This window comes from Argopecten irradians, chromosome 11 (assembly GCF_041381155.1).
Source record: "Argopecten irradians isolate NY chromosome 11, Ai_NY, whole genome shotgun sequence".
NCBI classification, from domain to species: domain Eukaryota; kingdom Metazoa; phylum Mollusca; class Bivalvia; order Pectinida; family Pectinidae; genus Argopecten; species Argopecten irradians.
This window is the reverse complement of record NC_091144.1, coordinates 903792-922801: the sequence shown is the minus strand read 5'-3', so window position 1 is coordinate 922801 and position 19010 is coordinate 903792. Positions and strand designations below refer to the sequence as shown.

Genomic DNA, 19010 nt, shown 5'->3' with positions numbered 1-19010 from the left:
CGCTCTGAAGGCTGAACCATTTGTTTCAGTAAGCTATGATTTAGATACTGATATTTATATATACAGAGTCCCCGTAATAGAGTCTGTCCATTTTGTTTCAGCAAGCTATGTTTTATATACTGATATACATATACTCCCCGTTATAGTAGCTGCCTCCTTTTTGTTCCAGCAAGCCATGCTGTGTCTGGGGAGCACCCTGTCCATCCCTTTCATCATATCCGGTATGATCTGTGCCGAGGACGAGAGTGACGTCAGAGCCAAACTCCTTAGCATCACCATGTTTATGTGTGGCCTGGCGACTATCTTGCAGTGCACGTTTGGTGTCAGGTTAGAATCTTATACAAAGGATATTGCTTAATTTTGATTTCAGGAAAGTGTTGTGACTATATGCATATCACCGAGTTATCTGTCCCTGCTGATGGTACGGTTGTTACAGCATGTATATGTGAGTGTAATGTCATATGTTTTCAGGGAAAACGATGTAATTTATGCTCGTAATGACGTCACATTAGATACCATCCCGCAAGGGAGATAACCCAGGTTGTTTCATGAATATCGGGGATTTTAATTATAATCACTGATGATATTTACCTTAACGTAAGACGTATTTATATGTTAAGCTTTTGCATACTTTTCACTATTCATAAAGATTAATTCCCATTTTAAAATGACACTTTACGAGATCCCCCTTCGTCTTTTTGACTTGGTTTTTGCGGATTTTCATCAGATCGTGCCATCATCCTTTTGCTTGTTTCATCATTAAAACTGTTAAAAATCTCAATAAAGAACTAATAGTTTGACTGACATATGAATCTTGCTATTACCATTTTGGATTTTCTTACATGTCTTGTTTTAAGTCATGCTTTATTCTACGTAGTTTCACATGAGACATTGTGTAGACCACACATATGTTATGTGTGATAATGACTTGCGTGTTTCACGATAGCATCCATGTCTTTAACTATCATCTTATTAGAACTCCGGATTTTTCCGAGAAATCGAAATTTCAAAAGTAAGTTATTGTAAGTGATATTTTGTTGATTACAGGTTGGGCATAGTCCAAGGTGGATCTCACACTTTCATCGCCCCAATAGTCGCCATGATGACTCTAAGTAAATGGAGCTGTCCACATTCTCCCGGAGGTAAGTAAATGGATCTGCCCACATTCTCCCGGAGGTAAGTAAATGGAGCTGTCCAGATTCTCCCGGAGGTAAGTAAATGGAGCTGTCCACATTCTCCCGGAGGTAAGTAAATGGAGCTGTCCACATTCTCCCGGAGGTAAGTAAATGGAGCTGTCCAGATTCTCCCGGAGGTAAGTAAATGGAGCTGTCCACATTCTCCCGGAGGTAAGTAAATGGAGCTGTCCACATTCTCCCGGAGGTAAGTAAATGGAGCTGTCCACATTCTCCCGGAGGTAAGTAAATGGAGCTGTCCACATTCTCCCGGAGGTAAGTAAATTGAGCTGTCCACATTCTCCCGGAGGTAAGTAAATGGAGCTGTCCACATTCTCCCGGAGGTAAGTAAATGGAGCTGTCCACATTCTCCCGGAGGTAAGTAAATGGAGCTGTCCACATTCTCCCGGAGGTAAGTAAATGGAGCTGTCCACATTCTCCCGGAGGTAAGTAAATGGAGCTGTCCACATTCCCCCGGAGGTAAGTAAATGGAGCTGTCCACATTCTCCCGGAGGTAAGTAAATGGAGCTGTCCAGACTCTCCCGGAGGTAAGTAAATGGAGCTGTCCAGACTCTCCCGGAGGTAAGTAAATGGAGCTGTCCAGATTCTCCCGGAGGTAAGTAAATGGAGCTGTCCACATTCTCCCGGAGGTAAGTGATGGAGCTGTCCACATTCTCCCGGAGGTAAGTGATGGAGCTGTCCACATTCTCCCGGAGGTAAGTGATGGAGCTGTCCACATTCTCTCGGAGGTAAGTAAATGGAGCTGTCCACATTCTCCCGGAGGTAAGTGATGGAGCTGTCCACATTCTCCCGGAGGTAAGTAAATGGAGCTGTCCACATTCTCCCGGAGGTAAGTAAATGGAGTTGTCCAGACTCTCCCGGAGGTAAGTAAATGAAGCTGTCCTCATTCTCCCGGAGGTAAGTGAATGGAGCTGTCCACATTCTCCCGGAGGTAAGTAAATGGAGCTGTCCAGATTCTCCCGGAGGTAAGTAAATGGAGCTGTCCAGATTCTCCCGGAGGTAAGTAAATGGAGCTGTCCAGATTCTCCCTGAGGTAAGTAAATTGAGCTGTCCAGATTCTCCCGGAGGTAAGTAAATGGAGCTGTCCAGATTCTCCCGGAGGTAAGTAAATGGAGCTGTCCAGATTCTCCAGGAGGTAAGTAAATGGAGCTGTCCAGATTCTCCCGGAGGTAAGTAAATGGAGCTGTCCCGATTCTCCCTTATGTATATGTACTGGTGAACCAGAGGATTTATATCATATTGAATGAACATGGTTGTATGTCCTATCACTTATGTCCAGTCGAAAAAAGTTCTTAAGAGGATAACAAATGAGACGATAGTAAAGAATGAATGTATTCATCTACAAATATATATGCAACCAATACAGATTTGAATATCATGCTATCTCATCTACGATTTCAAGATCTCAAATCTAGTGCTGAATAATAGGACATTTTTTGTAGATACTTACTTGGTTGTTCTAAAATCGAGAATATGAAAAACTGCGATTTTTGTTTATCTAGTCACTATTGTCTATCGCCTAACCGCGAATATTTCTCTCCTCTAAAATATATCAAAGCTCTAAAACCACGAACGAAAGTACACCCGAATATTTCATGTCATGTAGTATAAGCATATTAACTAAAGCAGGCGGTATCTCCCTAGGCTATGAACGGATTTAGCTCGATATATTTGAAAGATGATCTTATATTCAGCATCAAAGAGGGGCGACGTTCACATTTCGTCGACCCTGAAAAGTATCTAACCGCATACAAATCTAATATCATTGTTACCAGATGAAGAAGCTGGTAGTTTTGTTGAGTAGGGTTGTTTCATTGACAAAATAAAAGAGAAAACGAACACTTTAAATGAAACCTCGTGATCGGTGCTGTGCATATAAATCTTCTGAGCCATTTAAAAAAAACATAAAAAAACTCCTTGACTATTGCCATAGCTTTAAGTCATTTATTATAGCTGTAAGTGTAGTCCCGTAACTAGGATATGTATGAACAATACACGCGTTGCATTTACATGCAAGTGATTTATGTAAGTTCAGTATAGACACATTGGTCTCAAGGCAGCGGACCTCCCGTAAGTGTATAGGTAGACTGTGTCGAGTGAGTACAAATATGTTACCTATTATAGGGGCCAATGTTAACGGGACTTCGACAGCAGAGGACAAGGACGTGGAATGGCAGCTCCGTATGAGGGAGGTAGGTCACGTGACATTGTTAGTGTAGCTGCATTATATACGGCAATTAACATGCACTCATACCTTTGAACGCGTCTCTGTAGTATTGTAGACAGATCAATACCTGTTTTTTTTCCATTTGTAAACGCCAACCGACTATACAGAATGGTTTTTCAACTGGCATGGCAGTGGTTGGTTTGTTCATCATTGGATTATTAGCATGTTCCGCCTCCTTCAGGAATTAAGAATTTTCTTCTGCATAAGTCTTCAAACCAGATTGCATTTTACACACATGATAAAACGTCCCTTGTAGTAAAATAAGTTTAAAAAACATTCATAGAATGGAATTGTGCTAATGTTTCCCTTTGTTTCCTGGACGTTTGAAATGTCATTCCCTTTGTTTCCTGGACGTTTGAAATGTCAATAACAATTAACTGTAGTTTTATTTTATTTCATCACTATTTGATTTAACATTGTAAAATGATATTTCTTTTCTTGTCTAGTCCACTTCCTTGGAAGGTAGGAGTTTTTATTTGATCATACTGTTAGAGTATATCCCGATATTAAAGCTTTTGTGAAACTAAAGTGTATCACTCAATTAATTTTAGATTCAGGGCAATTTGATCTTAGCATCCTTGACCCAGGTGATTTTAGGATGTACTGGGGTGATGGGTTTCTTCCTCCAATTCATCGGACCCCTCACCATCGCTCCGACAATCTCACTGATCGGTCTGTCACTGACAGGGGTGGCGTTAGACTTCAACACCGTCCACTGGGGTATAGCCAGTCTGTAAGTCGACAAGACATTATTAAAATTGATTACAAGTAGGATATGACGTATGTAAGTCTAAATCAACCACAGTTTATGTGATAATATCATGCTCGGTACAGGCTAAATTAATTAATGGATTGAAAATATAGTATAACTTGTCTAAACTGAATGTCATCGTGGTCATCATATTTGGCCGGTGTATACAGGTTTCCTAATTCTACATGTTAAAATTACATTAAAACAGAAAATACATTCAATTAAGCCTGAATATACAGATCCGGAATACACCAGGACTGGTCTTGACAGATGTCAGTTTATTACAGTATTCTTTGATATTTAACGTAATGCTACTAGTTTGAAGGGCAAAGTACACACAAAAACTATTGAATAGTATGTATAATATTCCTTCAAATGAAAGAGATATGATAGTACATGCCCTCTATATTTCATCTATTGTATAAACCGAAAGATGGTTAAAAGAAAAACTATCTCAATCTCGACAACGTTATTTTCATTGTAATGAAATGACAGAAAATTACTACAATTTTACTACAATATTTATAAATAGCAGATCAGGGTTTGTGGTATTTGTTTCAGAACGTTTTGTCTGATCGCCATCTTTACACTTTTACTGTCTCGAATCCAAGTTCCTTTACCGTCGTTTTCTATGAAAAGGAAATGCCATGTCACGAGATTTCCCATCTTCCAGCTGCTGCCAGTAAGTATAGTAATAAGAAACACACCAATTTCTCTTTTTCTCTTGTTGAAGCTAGTTGTTATCAAATGATACAACAATTTCACTATTTGTATTGTTGAAGCTAGTTGTTATCATAGGACATAACAGCAATACACTGTTTCTCATTTTGAAGTAAGTTGTTATCAAATGATATAACAATTACACTATTTCTCGTGTTGGAGGTAGTTGTTATCAAATGATATAACAGTGTTATGTTTCTCTTTTTGAAGTAAGTTGTTATCAAATGATATAACAATTACACTATTTCTCGTGTTGGAGGTAGTTGTTATCAAATGATATAACAGTGTTATGTTTCTCTTTTTGAAGTAAGTTGATATCAAATAATATAATAATTGCACTGTTTCTCTTGTTGAAGCTAGTTGTTATCAAATGATACAACGATTTCACTGTTTCTCTTGTTGAAGCTAGTTGTTATCAAATGATACAACGATTTCACTGTTTCTCTTGATGAAGCTAGTTGTTATTTTAATTATTTGATATAACAATTGCACTATTTCTCTTGTTGAAGCTAGTTGTTATCATAGGACATAACAGTGTTCTGTTTCTCTTTTCGAAGTAAGTTGTTATCAAATGATATAACAATTACACTATTTCTCGTGTTGAAGGTAGTTGATATCAAATGATATAAACAATTGCACTATTTCTCTGACTACTTAACTAGCTGTATAAGGTGATTTTTAATTGCAATCTTTCTTGGCTGTGTGTTGACAGATTCTCCTGCCGTAATATACGATAACTTTTTGAAGAAAATGTGATTTTGAACATAAATAGTTGTTATATACGAATCGAATAAATAGATTCAAAAATGAGATCTACACACGTAATAACAAACAATGATATAATAATTGCAATATTCCTCTCCGTTTTGTAGCTATTTTTCAATACAAGTATCGGCTGGCTAGTGTAGCTATGTCGTTAGATATTATTTGACGGTATAAGAATTGCATTGTTTTTCTCGTGATTGTTTTAAGGTATTGATACTGTTAAGTATATTTTATGTATATACTATTTATGTTAGTTGGTATTATTAGTTGTAGTATATTATTTCTCTTTTCATTTAATAGGTTTCTTGTATTATATTGATTTTAAAAGTTACTTGGAATGATTTATTATTTATTTACTAGTACGTTGTTTTTAAATTTATATGTTACTTATTATTTTGTTACTTGTGTAATGCTTCACTTAAGGATGATCCACCGCCGACAGAGCATAAACTATCATCATCAATGGTAATAGTGGTGTAAAGTAACTTACTTTTGTAACTGAAGAAAAATACTAATTCTTCTGCTTCTGTTTTTGATTGAGAAAAAATATCATTTGTCAACGGTGGAGCATCTTTAATATTGTAAAAGTTACTTTGGCTAATTTATTATTCATCTACTAGTATGTTGTTTTGTCTTTCCATTTCATAGGTTTAACATGTTTGTCATTATTACTAGTATAATGTTTCGTTTCATTTCTTATTTTACAGTTTACCGGGGTTAATGTATTATTACTTGCATCCTCTTTCTATTTCTCTAGGTGATCATCAGTATAAGTATCGGTTGGCTCGTGTGTTACCTACTGACCATCACAGACACTTTGCCCAATGACCCTAACTCCCAGTCCTATTACGCCAGGACAGACGCCAGACTCGATGTCGTGTCCGGGATTCCTTGGTTCTTCTTCCCGTATCCATGTGGGTACCCGTTTTAATGAAATGAAATGCCATGATTATAAATGTTACATTGAAGTTCCAGTATATACTTATATATGTAAATGTCTAAGGCTCCTGATCAGTTACTGAAATATTGACTATCCATTATTGTCCAATATAACACCATTAATGCTGTCCTGAATGTCTTCTTGTAAGTCATTGATGTTTACTCTGAAGTCGTTTGTGATACTCTGTGCCAGGTCGTTCTAAGGTTGATTAGCTTAATCACATAATTAATGGAAGTTGTTAAGAATCCTTTAAAAGTTTGTAAAATTTGTATTACCAGAAATTGTTTTATCCTGATTTGAAAATTTCCGTTAAACTATTATTAGCCTATTCACATTCTGACAACTTGGCCCTGATAGCAAACTTATATTTATTTATTAACCGTTCCCACCTTACATTATGTCATAAACTGTTATTTATTAGTATTGACTGACTAAATTCTTTCTTCCGAGGAGGAGCACTTAAACCATCATCTTGGTTTTCAGTTATATTTGGCACTCCGACCGTGTCGGCCGCCGGATATGTAGGGATGTTGGCCGCCACTCTGTCCTCCATCGTGGAGTCGATCGGGGACTACTTCGCCGCCGCAAAAATTTCGCACGCTACGCCCCCTCCACCGCATGCCATCAACAGGGGATTGGCCATGGAGGGGTTCTGTAGTATACTGTCGGGTCTAGTCGGGGCTGGACATGCTACAACGTCATACAGCTCCAACATTGGCGCTATCGGGATTACAAAGGTCTGTCTGAGTGAGCATAACGGCCGTAGATAAACTTAATCATTATAATAAGATTAAAAAGCACGTTTTCATGCAGTCAACATGCACGTATATTGGTAGTGATATTTTTGCCCAGCTTTGATGACAAACTGTCTGTCCGCTATATATGTTCCCTATATGGTAAGACATGGATAAGTAAATATACAGGATAACCACTGTATCAGAGCCACTCTTCTTTTATGATACATATGCATGTCATCATTGGAAGGATATTTTGAATTGACCTACTTGAAGGCATTAATACTTATATGGTGTTTACAGAACAATCACGGTGTTACCTATAAATGTCTTTGCACAAATACCAAAACACATTAAAGTTCGAAAAGTTTATTGGACCTGGCGTATACCTGTACTCTAGTTGTGTTGCAAATTCTAACATCACTTATTATTTTGGCACATAAATAGGTCCATAAATTTTATATGTTTATAGGTATTAAAAGACCTAGGTAGAAAACGCTTTCTGATGAGATAAACATTAATCTTATCACATAACAGGTGGCAAGTAGAAGGGTGTTTCAAGTAGCCGGGCTTATTCTGGTAGTAAGTGGAGTCATCGGTAAAATAGGAGCCGTACTGACATTAATTCCAGATCCGGTGATAGGTGGGATTTTGACAGTAGTGTTTGGAATGGTGGCTATGGTCGGAATCTCCACTCTACAGTACACTGACATGTCATCCACACGTAATCTCACCATATTGGCCATCTCCATCATCCTGGGTCTGATGGTGCCCCAATGGATAGCTCAGAACCCTAACGCTATACAGACAGGTAATCTAATATATAGCTCAGAACAATAACGCTATACAAACAGGTAATCCAGTAAATAGCTCAGAACCCTAACGCTATACAGACAGGTAATCTAATAGATAGCTCAGAACCCTAACGCTATACAGACAGGTAATCTAATAGATAGCTCAGAACCCAAACGTAATACAAACAAGTAATCAGGCAGAGAGATCAGAATCCTAACGCTATACAGACAGGTAATCTAATAGATAGATCAGAACCCTAACGCTATACAGACAGGTAATCTAATAGATAGCTCAGAACCCTAACGCTATACAGACAGGTAATATAATAGATAGCTCAGAACCCTACGCTATACAGACAGGTAATTCAGTAGATAGATCAGAACCCTAACGCTATACAGACAGGTAATCTAATAGATAGATCAGAACCCTAACGCTATACAGACAGGTAATCTAATAGATAGCTCAGAACCCTAACGCTATACAGACAGGTAATCTAATAGATAGCTCAGAACCCTAACGCTATACAGACAGGTAATCTAATAGATAGCTCAGAACCCTAACGCTATACAGACAGGTAATCTAATAGATAGCTCAGAACCCTACGCTATACAGACAGGTAATTCAGTAGATAGATCAGAACCCTAACGCTATACAGACAGGTAATCTAATAGATAGCTCAGAACCCTACGCTATACAGACAGGTAATTCAGTAGATAGATCAGAACCCTAACGCTATACAGACAGGTAATCTAATAGATAGCTCAGAACCCTACGCTATACAGACAGGTAATTCAGTAGATAGATCAGAACCCTAACGCTATACAGACAGGTAATCTAATAGATAGCTCAGAACCCTACGCTATACAGACAGGTAATTCAGTAGATAGATCAGAACCCTAACGCTATACAGACAGGTAATCTAATAGATAGATCAGAACCCTAACGCTATACAGACAGGTAATCTAATAGATAGCTCAGAACCCTACGCTATACAGACAGGTAATTCAGTAGATAGATCAGAACCCTAACGCTATACAGACAGGTAATCTAATAGATAGATCAGAACCCTAACGCTATACAGACAGGTAATCTAATAGATAGCTCAGAACCCTAACGCTATACAGACAGGTAATCTAATAGATAGCTCAGAACCCTAACGCTATACAGACAGGTAATCTAATAGATAGCTCAGAACCCTAACGCTATACAGACAGGTAATCTAATAGATAGCTCAGAACCCTAACGCTATACAGACAGGTAATATAATAGATAGCTCAGAACCCTACGCTATACAGACAGGTAATTCAGTAGATAGATCAGAACCCTAACGCTATACAGACAGGTAATCTAATAGATAGATCAGAACCCTAACGCTATACAGACAGGTAATCTAGTAGATAGCTCAGAATCCTAACGCTATACAGACAGGTAATCTAATAGATAGCTCAGAACCCTAACGCTATACAGACAGGTAATCTAATAGATAGATCAGAACCCTACGCTATACAGACAGGTAATCTAGTAGATAGCTCAGAACCCTAACGCTATACAGACAGGTAATTCAGTAGATAGATCAGAACCCTAAAGGAATACAAACAGGTAATCCAGTAGATAGATCAGAACCCTACGCTATACAGACAGGTAATCTAGTAGATAGCTCAGAACCCTAATGCTATACAGACAGGTAATCTAATAGATAGATCAGAACCCTAACCTAATACAAACAGGTAATCCAGTAGATAGCTCAGAACTCTAACGTAATACAAACAGGTAATCCAGTAGATAGATCAGAACCCTACGCTATACAAACAGATAATCTAATAGATAGCTCAGAACCCTAACGCTATACAAACAGGTAATCCAATAGATAGCTAAGAACCCTAACGCTATACAGACAGGTAATCTAATAGATAGCTCAGAACCCTAACGCTATACAGACAGGTAATCTAATAGATAGCTCAGAACCCTAACGCTATACAGTCAGGTAATCTAATAGATAGCTCAGAACTCTAACGCTATACAGACATGTAATCCAATAGATACCAAAGAACCCTAACGCTATACAGACAGGTAATCTAATAGATAGCTCAGAACCCTAACGCTATACAGACAGGTAATCTAATAGATAGCTCAGAACCCTACGCTATACAGACAGGTAATTCAGTAGATAGATCAGAACAATAACCTAATACAAACAGGTAATCCAGTAGATAGATCAGAACCCTAACCTAATACAAACAGGTAATTCAGTAGATAGATCTGAACCCTAAACTAATACAAACAGGTAATTCAGTAGATATATCTGAACCCTAACCTAATACAAACAGGTAATTCAGTAGATAGATCTGAACCCTAACCTAATACAAACAGTTAATCCAGTAGATAGATCAGAACCCTAACCTAATACAAATAGGTAATCCAGTAGATAATTCAGAACCCTAACGCTATACAGACAGGTAATCTAATAGATAGATCAGAACCCTAACGCTATACAGACAGGTAATCTAATAGATAGCTCAGAACCCTAACGCTATACAGACAGGTAATCTAATAGATAGCTCAGAACCCTACGCTATACAGACAGGTAATCTAATAGATAGCTCAGAACCCTACGCTATACAGACAGGTAATCTAATAGATAGCTCAGTACCCTAACGCTATACAGACAGGTAATCTAATAGATAGCTCAGAACCCTAACGCTATACAGACAGGTAATCTAATAGATAGCTCAGAACCCTAACGCTATACAGACAGGTAATCTAATAGATAGCTCAGAACCCTACGCTATACAGACAGGTAATTCAGTAGATAGATCAGAACAATAACCTAATACAAACAGGTAATCCAGTAGATAGATCAGAACCCTAACCTAATACAAACAGGTAATCCAGTAGATAGATCAGAACCCTAACGTAATACAGACAGGTTATTCAGTAGAGTAGATAGATCAGAACCCTACCGTAATACAAACAGGTAATCCAGTAGATAGATCAGAACCCTAAAGATATACAATCAGGTAATCCAGTAGATAGATCAGAACCCTAACCTAATACAAACAGGTAATCCAGTAGATAGATCAGAACCCTAACCTAATACAAACAGGTAATCCAGTAGATAGATCTGAACCCTAACCTAATACAAACAGGTAATCCAGTAGATAGATCAGAACCCTAACCTAATACAAACAGGTAATCCAGTAGATAGATCAGAACCCTAACGTAATACAAACAGGTAATCCAGTAGATAGATCAGAACCCTAACGCTATACAGACAGGTAATCCAGTAGATAGATCTGAACCCTAACCTAATACAAACAGGTAATCCAGTAGATAGATCAGAACCCTAACCTAATACAAACAGGTAATTCAGTAGATAGATCAGAACCTAACGTAATACAAACAGGTAATCCAGTAGATAGATCAGAACCTTAACCTTATACAAACAGGTAATTCAGTAGATAGATCAGAACCCTAACGTAATACAAACAGGTAATCCAGTAGATAGATCAGAACCTAACGTAATACAAACAGGTAATTCAGTAGATAGATCAGAACCTAACGTAATACAAACAGGTAATCCAGTAGATAGATCAGAACCATAACCTTATACAAACAGGTAATCCAGTAGATAGATCAGAACCCTAACCTTATACAAACAGGTAATCCAGTAGATAGATCAGAACCCTAACCTAATACAAACAGGTAATCCAGTAGATAGATCAGAACCATAACCTAATACAAACAGGTAATCCATTAGATAGATCAGAACCATAACTTATACAAACAGTAATCCAGTAGATAGATCAGAACCCTAACCTTATACAAACAGGTAATCCATTAGATAGATCAGAACCCTAACCTAATACAAACAGGTAATCCAGTAGATAGATCAGAACCCTAACCTTATACAAACAGGTAATCCAGTAGATAGATCAGAACCCTAACCTAATAGAAACAGGTAATCCATTAGATAGATCAGAACCCTAACCTTATACAAACAGGTAATCCAGTAGATAGATCAGAACCCTAACCTTATACAAACAGGTAATCAAGTAGATAGATCTGAACCCTAACCTTATAAAAACAGGTAATCCATTAGATAGATCAGAACTCTTACGCTATAGCATGATCAATAACTAGTATTTGACTGCTTTGGAACAAGAAAGTTCAAGACAAATGTTGTGATACAAAATACATGTTCTTCCTTCTGAACTGTCGTTGGCAAAGGGCGAGAAATGGCGCATTAAAAATGATAAACCACAAATCACAATGTACATGTATCCTCAATTATTATCTCCCACTGGCGTTTTAATTATACGGAAAACCTAAGTCTAAGGGTGAAATAGAAATAATTTTTTTAATAATTCATATACTTTATATCAACTCTTTTTCAGGTAATTCTGAAGTAGATCAAGTATTGAATGTCCTTTTAGGAACGGCTATGTTTGTTGGGGGATTTATCGGCTGCTTTCTGGACAATATTGTGCCAGGTAAGTTGTGATATCTAAAATGAGAGTGTATAATTGAAATCATTAACAAAAATTATATTTTCTTCTTTAAGCCGAATCTGGAATATATACATGCAGATGTTGTTTGGGATTATTGATTGGTAAATTTTAATAAAGTACTCTAGTCTGTACAACATAAACTGCATAAATACCCTTTATCTATGACCCGCTGTTACGTAGTACTAGCGACCCTCCTTTGCAATGTAGATCAGTAAACGTCTTTATTTTTTTCCATTAGTTCTAAATGAATTCAATAATAATGCTTCAAATCTGAACAAATGATTAAATCAGCAGATTTAGTTTCAAACTACTAAAGTTTCCCAATGCAATACTAATCTTGGAACCTTCACCTATAAAGATCACCTTGCTGACTCTGCTGTGTGCTCTTGTGGCCATGCCTTTGAAACAGCATCACATTTCTTCTTTAATTGTGTTAGTTTCATTTATTATCGTATCACGTTGCTAAACACGGAAAGTTATATTACGTGTGAAAATCACAACCATTTCTCACAAAATATTTTGTTCCACGGATGCGAACAGTTTGTACTATTACTGAAAGAACGAGCATCTTATCTGTTGTCTGCGCATTGATTTAAAATTGTATGGTCTATTACTTTCGCTCTTTTTGTCATAGTGAAAACTGTTTAAGTGTTATACATATTTTCCTCCGTCTGTCTGAGTTTTAAACTTACTAATACCACTTTTTATAAAGTTGCAGCACTTGAAGTATTTTTATTAAAATAGTAAAAAAACTTTTAAACGTGTACACGTGCCGAATCATTACGAATTCTTCTGAACATTGTCGCGACACTCTCGAAGTAACACGAGAGTTGTGAAACCAAGAGAAAAATACATATTTTTTATAAACAAAACACCTGGTCGGCCTCAGCAGACTGCATACGCATTCTGTAAAGTGTGGACGTATATCAGCATGATTTGCTCATATTAGCCAGAAGGAAAACGTAAACAAACATATGTACGCTTACGCTAGTTACCTGGCTCACCACGTGCAGGTCGTGTCCAATGTCAGTCACGTGATACGATTTGGAATCTGACAAAACCCGAAGTCACATGGCGGTGATTGAAGGCGTTTTATTCAAAACCAGGAATATATGATCCCTTGATTTCGGCTCTCTTATAAGCCGACATATGCTTTTGGGGAGCTAAATCATCAAGTTACATGTCATTGTTCAAGTATCAAATGTTCAATTGACATATCATTACAGTGAAATTAACATGCAATATAACTTTAAAGCTCGAAATAATCGAATTTGATAAAATCGTATTTTTTTTTAAATATTTCCAATGGATTCTTTCTTTTTTTTTATCTAAATATTTTAAATATATTTTCATATTTCTATAATGTACCATGGATTTTCTTATTCATATGAATCTGATAACTTACTATTTTCATGGTAATGCCTTTTTTGCATGTACTTCTGCCATGAATTTAAACTCTTATACAGTGTAGGAAATAGCATATATTTGAAATGTAATTATTAAGTAACTATAATTTCAAACCAAATATTTTGTGTAATTGAGTCTCTTTCCTCATCAGTAGATGGACTGCTTTATGTGAAATGTAAAAAAAATATAAAAAAAAAAAAATTAAAAAAAAAAAAAAAACCCAAAAAAAACAAAACAACAAAGGCTCTTAACTACTTCATGTACATTTTCTTTATATTTGAGTTACATGTCTCTCCTCTGAGTAATTTCTTTTGTTGTGTGTTACTGTCCAAGAATGCTGGTAACTTACACCGTTGTGTTTTATGGAGATGATGTTTATAGGCATTGCCTGTTGTCTTATGGTATTGACGTTTTAGTCAATAGAATCATTTGAAATAGATATGAGTGCAAATATTTTTGTAATGTCGAAACTTTGATTTTTTGCAAAGAATTACAATTCACAGATACATAAATATATCACATTTTCATTAACGAATTCAGGGGCGTAGCTTACTCTATAAAAAAGCCCGGGCTTGCACATAAAAAATCCTAGTACGAGTTATTCATGTTCTTGTAAAGTTAAAACATATATGTTGATCCGTCAAAGTCTTTGATGTAATTTAAAATCAAAGTTAAAATAACCTAAACGTAGATGATTTATCTAAAATTAATAATACTGAAATACACCCGTGCAGTTTTGGAAGTCCGGAAATGGAAACCTGAAGTCGTATCCATTTATTACGATAAACCTTCGGGTCCTGGGTGTTTAGTGCTTGTGTTGTTGGTGCTTCTAAGAGACAAGATGGCTTTTACAAGCTTAAAACGAAAGACACGCAAAGTCAAAGGACGACAGATGAAATATAGTCCGCTAAAACCTGTCTATATTATTAGGCTTTTTATTTATCTTTTTGCCAAATATAAAGTCTTTATATATAAGGCCAAAAAAATTATATATATAGACAGGTTTAGCGGACTAGATTCTGTTATTCAGTCATCTAAGGAGGAAAAGGCCACCTTATCTAGATATGGGATTATTGTTCCAAAATCCCAACCAAGAGTAAATGCACAATCTACTGACTCATACTCTTGTTGGAACGATATAGAGAAATAAAACTTCCCGTCAAGATAGACTTTTAAGAAGACAAAATGCTGTGTTTTTCTATCAGTGCGACTTTTATGCCTTATAATATGAGGCGCTGTTTTTATATTCATTCATTTTTTCAGATATATGTATAATTCGATTTTTACATATGAAAAAATTCCACAACGCAAGAAAGTCCCGTCAATCTATCCTCAAATCCCCTTAGAGTCACTCAAGATACATGTAGGACTTATCATGAGATTTTCATACACTTTGTACTAAACATTAACGCATAATTATCAGGTACAGGTAGAAAACAGACCTATTCATTTGGTTTTAATAAATCTAGTTTAGCAATACCAAGCATTATCAAACATCATTTTCGGGACTAAACAATTCCTTAAAACCATTTTCCGTCGGGGGGCTTCGCCCACCTGAAGCCCCTAACCAGGGCGTTGACCTGGACCCGCTGGGGGCCTAGGCGGTCCCCCCAGACCCCTCGCCTGGGCTTGCACGTGTAAACGACTCTAGCTACGCCCCTGGAATTGCGTATGAATAGCAGTTCCAAAATATTTTATTATGAACGATAAATATTTAAAATGAAGGTTAGATAACTCGTACGTATTTGTGTGTTTCTAGGCTCCGCGGAAGAACGTGGTATCAAGAAATGGCGAGAAAACATGTATGATTCAAACGGCAAGTCGATGGAGAGTAATGTACACTATGACATTCCATACATAACGAAGTACATGAAGAAGGTGAAATGTTTGTCATTCATACCTGTCTGTCCTACATTCGACGGTATGGGCGACAGAATGAGCTGCAGAAAAAAACAACCACGTGATTTGGACACGACCTTTAATGAAAAGCATCCCAAAGCAAACAATGATGAATATCACCTTTCGAATATTACACAGGACAACACGAAGCTTTGAAGAATGCCTTGTCATTGTATTCATCGATGTATATATAACCAATATATACCGTTATAGTACAGATAAATTTGAGAAATGCTTTGTCATTGTCTTCATCGATGCATATATAACAAATAGATATCGTTATAGTACAGATAAATTTTAGGGATGCTTTGTCATTGTATTCATCGATGTATATATAACCAATATATACCGTTATAGTACAGATAAATTTGAGGGATGCTTTGTCATTGTATTCATTGATGTATATATAAGCAATAGATACCGTTATAGTACAGATAAATTTGAGGGATGCTTTGTCATTGTATTCATTGATGTATATATAAGCAATAGATACCGTTATAGTACAGATAAATTTGAGGAAGGCTTTTAACCAATAGATATCGTTATAGTACAGATAAATTTGAGGGATGCTTTGTCATTGTCTTCATTGATGTATATATAAGCAATATATACCGTTATAGTACATATAAATTTGAGTAAGGCTTTGTCATTGTATTCATAGATGTATATATAAGGAATAGATACCGTTATATACAGATAAATTTGAGGAAGGCTTTGTCATTGTATTCATCGATGTATATATAACCAATAGATACCGTTATAGTACAGATAAATTTGAGGAAGTCTTTGTCATTGTATTCATCGATGTATATATAACTAATAGATACCGTTAGTGTACAGATAAATTTGAGGGATGCTTTGTCATTGTCTTCATGGATGTATATATAACCAATAGATACCGTTATAGTACAGATAAATTTGAGGAAGGCTTTGTCATTGTATTCATCGATGTATATATAACCAATAGATACCGTTATAGTACAGATAAATTTGAGGGATGCTTTGTCATTGTATTCATTTATGTATATATAACCAATAGATACCGTTATAGTACAGATAAATTTGAGGGATGCTTTGTCATTGTATTCATTGATGTATATATAACCAATAGATACCGTTATAGTACAGATAAATTTTAGGGATGCTTTGTCATTGTATTCATCGATGTATTTATAACCAATAGATACCATTATAGTACAGATAAATTTGAGGGATGCTTTGTCATTGTATTCATTGATGTATATATAACCAATAGATACCGTTATAGTACAGATAGATTTTAGGGATGCTTTGTCATTGTATTCATCGATGTATATATAACCAATAGATACCGTTATAGTACAGATAAATTTTAGGAAGGCTTTGTCATTGTATTCATTGATGTATAAATAACCAATATATACCGTTAGTGTACAGATGAATTTGAGGGATGCTTTGTCATTGTCTTCATTGATGTATATAAAACCAATAGATACCGTTATTGTACAGATAAATTTGAGGAAGGCTTTGTCATTGTCTTCATCGATGTATATATAACCAATAGATACCGTTATAGTACAGATAAATTTGAGGAAGGCTTTGTCATTGTCTTCATCGATGTATATATAACCAATAGATACCGTTATAGTACAGATAAATTTGAGGGATGCTTTGTCATTGTATTCATTGATGTATATATAACCAATATATACCGTTAGTGTACAGATAAATTTGAGGAAGGCTTTGTCATTGTCTTCATCGATGTATATATAACCAATAGATACCGTTATAGTACAGATAAATTTGAGGAAGGCTTTGTCATTGTCTTCATCGATGTATATATAACCAATATATACCGTTAGTGTACAGATAAATTTGAGAAAGGCTTTGTCATTGTCTTCATTGATGTATATATAACCAATTTACCGTTATAGTACAGATAAATTTGAGGGATGCTTTGTCATTGTCTTCATTGATGTATATAAAACCAATAGATACCGTTATAGTACAGATATATTTGAGGAAGGCTTTATCATTGTCTTCATTGATGTATATATAACCAATAGATACCGTTATAGTACAGATAAATTTGAGGAAGGCTTTGTCATTGTCTTCAACGATGTATATATAACCAATATATACCGTTAGTGTACAGATAAATTTGAGGAAGGCTTTGTCATTGTATTCATCGGTGTATATATAACCAATAGATACCGTTATAGTACAGATAAATTTGAGGGATGCTTTGTCATTGTCTTCATTGATGTATATATAACCAATATATACCGTTAGTGTACAGATAAATTTGAGGAAGGCTTTGTCATTGTCTTCATCGATGTATATATAACCAATATATACCGTTAGTGTACAGATAAATTTGAGAAAGTCTTTGTCATTGTCTTCATTGATGTATATATAACCAATTTACCGTTATAGTACAGATAAATTTGAGGAAGGCTTTATCATTGTCTTCATTGATGTATATATAACCAATAGATACCGTTATAGTACAGATAAATTTGAGGAAGGCTTTGTCATTGTCTTCATCGATGTATATATAACCAATATATACCGTTAGTGTACAGATAAATTTGAGGAAGGCTTTGTCATTGTATTCATCGGTGTATATATAACCAATAGATACCGTTATAGTACAGATAAATTTGAGGGATGCTTTGTCATTGTCTTCATTGATGTATATATAACCAATATATACCGTTATAGTACAGATAAATTTGAGGAAGGCTTTGTCATTGTATTCATCGGTGTATATATAACCAATAGATACCGTTATAGTACAGATGAATTTGAGGGATGCTTTGTCATTGTCTTCATTGATGTATATATAACCAATATATACCGTTATAGTACAGATAAATTTGAGGAAGGCTTTGTCATTGTATTCATCGGTGTATATATAACCAATAGATACCGTTATAGTACAGATAAATTTGAGGGATGCTTTTTCATTGTCTTCATTGATGTATATATAAGCAAAATATACCGTTATAGTACAGATAAATTTGAGGAAGGCTTTGTTATTGTCTTCATCGATGTATATATAACCAATATATACCGTTATAGTACAGATA

The 19010-nt window shown here is 35.8% G+C and overlaps 1 protein-coding gene across 2 annotated transcripts in view; it reads left to right on the top strand.

Moving 5' to 3' along the window:
* LOC138334252 (solute carrier family 23 member 2-like) overlaps positions 1–18666 on the top strand; it is a 28706-nt gene extending 10040 nt beyond the window's left edge. For both annotated transcript variants that reach the window (XM_069282875.1, XM_069282876.1), the window contains exons 3-12: positions 170–327; positions 1048–1142; positions 3318–3385; positions 3972–4153; positions 4733–4853; positions 6414–6570; positions 7080–7333; positions 7868–8141; positions 12520–12615; positions 15800–18666. In XM_069282875.1, the coding sequence (XP_069138976.1) occupies positions 170–327; positions 1048–1142; positions 3318–3385; positions 3972–4153; positions 4733–4853; positions 6414–6570; positions 7080–7333; positions 7868–8141; positions 12520–12615; positions 15800–16095 (1701 nt within the window). In that variant the 3' untranslated portion in view covers positions 16096–18666. The remainder of the gene's footprint in view (positions 1–169; positions 328–1047; positions 1143–3317; positions 3386–3971; positions 4154–4732; positions 4854–6413; positions 6571–7079; positions 7334–7867; positions 8142–12519; positions 12616–15799) is intronic.
* The last annotated feature ends 344 nt before the right edge of the window (positions 18667–19010 follow it).